This window comes from Danio rerio, chromosome 22 (assembly GCF_052040795.2).
Source record: "Danio rerio strain M-AB ecotype USA chromosome 22, GRCz13ab, whole genome shotgun sequence".
Classification (NCBI taxonomy): Eukaryota; Metazoa; Chordata; class Actinopteri; order Cypriniformes; family Danionidae; genus Danio; species Danio rerio.
In genome coordinates this window covers 31,527,733-31,535,025 of record NC_141042.1, presented here as the reverse complement: position 1 = coordinate 31,535,025, position 7,293 = coordinate 31,527,733, and the positions used below count along the sequence as shown (strand labels likewise).

The window sequence follows — 7,293 nt, the reverse complement described above, 5'->3', positions numbered from 1 at the left end:
AACGTGCGTATGACTATTGAAGCTCTTCTGAGATCCAATCCTTTCAGAAACAGACAAACGCGAGAGTGAAGCCCAAAAAAAAAAACATGCCATGTTTAACTATTATCATCAGCTTTTGGGCTATTATGAACTCAGAATGACGGAATTACTTTCTAACAGAGGCTACATGTGATGCTGAAGATTAAAGACACAGATGACAGGTTTGCTCTGACTGTAGTCTATATGTTGCGAGTTGTTTTTGAACCTAAATAAGGACTAGATGTACGCTGTTTGTAGTTTTTCTTTGGTTGATAACACATCGGAGACTGTAAGGGTCTGTATGTGTTCATATATGTTGCATATATTTATTTATTTTATATAATTGCAGACGTTACAGTAGGCTATTTCTGACTTTAATCGATCTGCAGCTATAATCAAATATTGTTCATTGAAAAGTAAGTACATGAACATTTATGCACAAGTATTTATGTGTTTAAAGCATCAGTTTTTTGAAAAGTGTCTCTCATACCATATGTGAACGACCCATACAGCTGTAGACATTTCCTAGAGCCAGAATGACATTGACTGAAACTTTCTGTCGTACACCACGGCACGCCCACAAACAGCGTACAATTGGTACCCTTCTAGCAGTGGAAACGCAAGCCTGATAAAGGTGACCAGTATGCATATGCATTACCATAATGTATCATTTTTATGAACCAGAACAGAGGTGGGTAACGAGTTACATATACTTCATTACATTTACTTGAGTAAATTGTTGGGTAATGTGTACTATTTAAGTACATTTAAAAATGTGTACTTTTACTCTTAAGTAAATTACTAGAAAAAAATCATCACTCTTATTTCGCTAAATTTGGCAGCGTTAATAATAAATATGATTTACATGACTTGTTTGCAAATATCGCAAGGCGCCGTATGTATGTATATAGCCAACACTCTGAAACCATGGTCATATATATATATATATATATATGTGTATATATATATATATATATATATATATACATATATATATATATATATATATATATATATATATATATATATACACATATATATATATATATATATATATATATATATATATATATATATATATATATATATATATGTATATATATATATATATATATATATATATATATATATATATATATATATATATATATATATATATATATATTTATACACACACACACACACACACACACATATACATATATATATATATATATATATATATATATATATATATGACCATGGTTTCAGAGTGTTGGCTATCGTTTTATAGCCTAGGCCATCTTTATGTAAGGCAACAATTTGTTTTTCAGGTCTTCTGAGAGTTGTTTGCCATGAGGTGCCATGTGGAACTTTCAGTGACCTGGTTGAGAGAGTGGAAGATCTTTTATACCAAATTTAACTCACCTGCTATCTGTGGATACCCGAGACAGTGTATTACTTATGAGTTTTATGACACAGGGAAAGAAAAATGACTAATTGTGCTCAGTTTTGACATTTTCACTTACGGGTGTACTCACTTTTGTTGCTAGGGGTAACATTTTGTAGTTTTTTTTGAGAGGACAATAAATGAACACTGCTATACACACTTTACACTGACTACTATTCATTGTGTCAGTATTTTCTGCAGTATTGTCCTATGAAAAGTTAAAAATAAATATTTGCAGAAATGGGAGGGGTTTACTCACTTTTGTGACATACTGTAAATATATACACACACACACACACATATACATATATATATATATATATATATATATATATATATATATATATATATATATATATATATATATATATATATATATATATATATATATATATGGGAGGTGGGAGGTGGGAGTTGGCACGAGGCCATAGGCCAAGTGCCTTAGCGTCCTACCAGTGCTGATATACAGCTTTATCGCACTGCTACGAGTGTGATATTGCGTTTATACAGCAGTTCAACATTACAATCCTGTATATAAATGAGAAAATCAAACACGGAGAGTATAAAAACCCTTTTTTTATTAGGAACTACTTTCTTCCACCATTCATTCTCATCTGCAGCTGACGTCAAAACAGCAGAAGCCGTTATTAATTCCCCAACGTCACTTTAGAGCTAGTGTTTGAATGACTGTCTAAAGTGATGACAAAACGGCTGATTTTGCTAACACTTTAAGATTATAAGGCTGAATGTGACATAAAATGCCATCCGTCTACAGAGATACCTTCTTACAGTGTTACAGTCTACAGTTTTCTCTGTTGCAATCAGGATTTCACAATAATTAACCCCGAAAATAACATTGAATCCACTAACGTTACCACACTGCTGTTGTGTTTGCGATAAGGAAAAACGCTAAACACATGCGGACTTTGCTTATTTCAGTCTGCCAACACAACACACATTCCTGATATGTGAGCAAATTGGTATAAATACAGCACTACAACATACAAAAAGAGAGATCATCTTACCTAACAACATGTCTCTGAAAACCCGGGAGACGGGAGAGAGGGTGTTCGGGGTGAGGTTGAGAACCGGGATAGGATGCAGCTGGTTTTGGGCGGCAGCTTTGATCGGGTACTGTACCAAAGTTAGCAACCCTGGGGTGTTTAATTTACTGACTGTACCAAAGAGGGGGGTAGGTGAACAACAGGAGTTTTTTTTAGAAAGAAATAAAAACTGGATGTTTGTTTGTAACAATCTAAACAGCTATATTCTCAACTAAAAAAGTCTCAAAAGTATATTTTGTTGTCTAACGGCAGTAATATTTGTCAGACTGTAGTGTCTGCTTGTTGCTGGCTGTATGTGGGTGGAGTAATACGCAAAGGGTAAAGAGGCTGTATGGATGCTGATATTACTTAAATATATCATGGCTATCAGTCAATAAGATTCGAGATCCAGACAGAACTGTTGTATGTATGTTTGTATGTATGTATGTATATATGTATGAATATATATATATATATATATATATATATATATATATATATATATATATATATATATATATATATATATATAGTTGAAATCAGAATTATTAATTAATAATAATTAATATTAATTAATTAATTATTATCATTTTTTTTCTTTTTTTAAATATTTCCCAAAAGATCTTTACCAGAGCAAGGACGTTTTCACAGTATGTCTGATAATTTTTTTTTTTTTTCTGGAGAAAGTTTTATATGTTTTATTTCTGCAAGAAAGCAGTTTTTAATTTTTAAAACCCATTTTAAGGTCAAAATTATTAGCCCCCTTAAGCAATTTTTTCCCCGACTGTCTATAGAACAAACCATCGTAATACAATAACTTGCCTAATCCCTTTACCTGCCTAATTAACCTAATTACCCTAGTTAAGCCTTTAAATGTCACTTTAAGCTGTATAGAAGTGTCTTGAAAAATATCTAGTCAAATATTATTTATTGTCATCATGGCAAAGATAAAAGAAATCAGTTGTTAAAAATCAGTAATTAAAACTATTATGTTTTAAAATGTGTTGAAAAATCTGCTCTACGTTGAACAGAAAAAAAAAAACGGAGGCTAATAATTAAGTATAAAATTCAATATATATATATATATAAAATGAAAAGTAACTAGTAACTGTTTGAGTAATGTTTTCATAAGATACTTGTTTTACTCTTACTTGAGTAACTTTTAAGATTGTTTCTTTCACTTGAGTAAAAATGTCCCCAAGTACTTGTACATTTACTGGAGTATAGATTTTGGATACTCTACCCACCTCTGAACAAGAAGCATTTCAAGTAAAAAAAAACACACATTTTGTTCAAGTATTTATGTCAAGTTTTATTATGATAAATGAAAGCTGTCTTTGCAAAATAAATTGTTAATTGTTCACAGAACACACTGTTGTAGCGTAGCAGCAAGCACCATAAGAACAGTTTATGTAACATGGCAATATGAATAAAATAAGAACAAAAATATTATATAAAACTCTTATTCTTTACCTTCAAAAGATGAATGCCTCTTGTTTTGCACTTTGTGAAACAAATCAGCATTAGTGAATACAGAAAATTGATTTAAAAAGATGAAAAAAATGACATCTCTAAATCTGACATCCTTCATATGAGATACGACACTCAGATGACTATTAATGCATCTGTACCAATCAGAAGTCCTTCATCTAACTATACATGCTTGAACCTGCTTTTGAAATGTGCGTCTAAGTCTACTGGTCCAAAGCTTGCAACCTTACAAACATTTATAGCATACAGACATGAAACTATTCTCTTTATTTCACAATGAAAATGTGAAGCGATCACCCTCAGAAATTCCTTTTTGCTCTGAAGAACTAAGCGACTGTTGAAATGATACGACGAAATATCTCGCGGGCACATCAGCGCTGATTTGGAAATTCCTACGCCAGGCTCCTCTGTCTGGGCTTGATTCTGGGGTACAGCTATTGGAAGAACAACATTTATCGGTCATTTCTGGTAATAGTGTCCATTATTATCTTTGTAGTTTCACTGTTGTATGGTAGGGGGCGCTACTGTGCATCTGAAATACTTTAAAATGTGAATTATATCAGAAGCAAGCAATAGAAAAGCATTGCTGTCTCGCATGAAACTGATGCAGTTATGAAACACAACACATGGTTTTGGTGATATCACCTTAAAATCAGTACCTCGATAGTAGTTGGGTTTAGGTAATGGGTATTTTTGGTTACACTTTATTTTAATTAACAATTCATACTGTTAACAAACCATTATCTAAGACTTTTAGCTCAATAACCTATTAATTAGCTGCTTATTGATGGTTATTAAGGTAGCAGTTGGGCTTAGGTACTGGGTACGATTAAGGTTGTAAAATAAGTTCATACTATATAAGTGCTAATAAACAGTTAATATCTTAAAACTAGGCAGGTAATAAAAGGTGAGAACTGTTACTTCAACTAAACAGTTACCATTTTTGTAATGATAGAACTTAGTGACGCTGACCATTCATTCTGCAGTCGCGACCATACATTTATAAAATGAAGGCACTTCCTTACCCCAAGGAGATTGCGAGGTATGTAGCCCTCATTGTCAGCACATCTTGCCCACCACCACTCTGTTTCTTCCCCATCCTCTCTTCGTAGGACAGTCAGGCAGTCTCCTTCCTTAAATGACAACTCATCTGGGCTCTCACCATCATAGTCCCACAGGGCATACACTACGCCTCTGTTCATGATGCCCATCTTCTCTTGCACTCCTGTAGAAAAAAATAATACTATAAATTTACACTTGCAGGTATTATTGTGATACGCTACAAGCTGAACTATGATGGTGGCTTGACACCTAACATGGAATTAGGTAAGTTATGTAATTGTATAAGGGGGAAAACCCTTTAGATCACTCATATTGCCAAGAAGCTTTGATGTATCATCACTAACCTATCAAATGTCCCCATAGCAATAAAACAGTATAACCTAGCAACCATTTAAAAACAGCAATATCTCTTCATCAGAACATCGTAGGGACCTAGGCATTGTCTTGTTTGACTCAGGCTAGCAAATGGGACTTCCTGTGTACTATGCATGGTAACAATGATAATGGAAGCCAAGTGCTAATAACGATTAGCTACATGCTATGAATGATTATCTAAATGCAATAACATATGCTAGAAATGCCTACTAAGTATCAGAATTTGATCAAACAAATACACGAGCATTGCCATTTAACAACTGCTTAGCCACCTAACAATGCCATAAACGTTTTAGCAACTGCCTAGCAACCACTTAGCAACCGCCGCCGTGCTTCCTGCCGACTGCCATTCCCAGTCCTAGTGCAGTCACGTTGGCTTTCTCAAGCCAACATCAAAGTTTATCAATGAACTTTAGGTTCTAGTTTTACTATTTAATTTGTAGACATGTAAATACACACAAGTACTAGTAAGGCAGTTGATGACATGATGAGCAAGCGTGTGAATATGCTGAATTAAAACGGAAAAATAACTAAATAAAAGGGATGGATCTGTCATACAGTGCTATTGTGGCTGCGGTGTGTCATATGACAAACATGACTCGTTGCCACGGAAACATCAAAGGTGAAACAGCAAAAAACTCCTGGTTCCAAATAGAATATTTTTAACTCACCAGTGAAAGGGATAATAACAGTAGTAAAGCAGCGGTGGTAGAGTTACTTTGCACTGCAAAACTAAAGACACATTTTATTCACTCGCCTTTTTTGGATCATTCAATTTTCCATCTGTTGTCATGTACAGCTACACTGCAAAAAGCTTTTCTTACTTAGTAATTTCGTCTTGTTTCTATTCCAAATATCTAAAAAATCTTACAATTAAAGAAATATGAGTACATAATGATGCTTAAAACTTCTGTTTGAGATTATATCTCATTAAGATTATTTTTCTGACCCCATTGACAATTTTTTTTGCTTGTTTTAAGCAAACAATCACTTTATTTTGAGGTGTGTTTTTTTCAGAAAACAAGACAATTTTTATGCTACTTCATGTGTCTAGTATGTATCTTGATTTAAAAAGGTTTAGATATTATTATTATTATTATTATTATCAGGGCATGACATCAACTTTTTTGATCACCAGCCACTGTGGCTAGTAGATTTCTAACATTACTAGCGACTCGCCATTTTCACTAGCCACACTTTTTTTGTTGGGAAAAATATTTTATATGCATAAATTTGACTTTGACATGCTAAGATGACTTGCTTTAGATGTTGTGTTATGTCCACAACATGCCTCCTCATTCATTTAACCTCTTGTGTTTCAAAACATGGAAAATACAGCTGTGTAGGTACACTTTTTAACTCAACAAAACTTTTCTTTAAAAAAACATTAAATTAAAAAAAAGAAGTATTGTCATGTATCTAAAAAATGCACAGTAATCGGTCCTGGCTAAAAGTCGCAGATCAGCAGTTACCTACACATAAACGGGGAGTAATCTACCATTAAAGCAATGTTATTGTAAAAATGTAATTAACCATATTAACAAAAATAACCAAGCAAAAGAAAGCAGGTGAAACATACCGTGTGTGATAATGAAAAGATGATCACATGCACACTGTTAATATAGGCCTGTTAATCTGTTCAAAGAATAATTAAAATGAAAGCATTGACTGCTGCTGCTCCTTGCAAAGTAATGTGGTTTTTTTTTTAAATCTTGAGCTCTTGAAAGCAGCAGGACTGTGGGTGCACGATCATCACTCTTTGTCCAGTCTATTTTAAAGGAAATCGATCACACCAGTTGCGCTTCCTCTAGGCACGGGATTTGCGCAAGTAAACGGGAGCGCGCGCGCACTTTTTAACAGTCACGTGCATCACAT

The 7,293-nt window shown here is 33.6% G+C and overlaps 1 protein-coding gene across 2 annotated transcripts in view; it reads right to left on the bottom strand.

Moving 5' to 3' along the window:
- Positions 1-3,776: 3,776 nt before the first annotated feature.
- Positions 3,777-7,293, bottom strand: part of tp53bp2b (tumor protein p53 binding protein, 2b) — a 47,729-nt gene continuing 44,212 nt past the window's right edge. Inside the window, exons 17-18 of one of the 2 annotated variants that reach the window (XM_087303142.1) lie at positions 5,007-5,206; positions 3,777-4,415 (exon numbers count right to left, since the gene is read on the bottom strand). In XM_087303142.1, coding sequence (XP_087159268.1) covers positions 4,374-4,415; positions 5,007-5,206 — 242 coding nt within the window. In that variant the 3' untranslated portion in view covers positions 3,777-4,373. The remainder of the gene's footprint in view (positions 4,416-5,006; positions 5,207-7,293) is intronic. The other variant, NM_001109770.2, reaches the window with a different exon arrangement.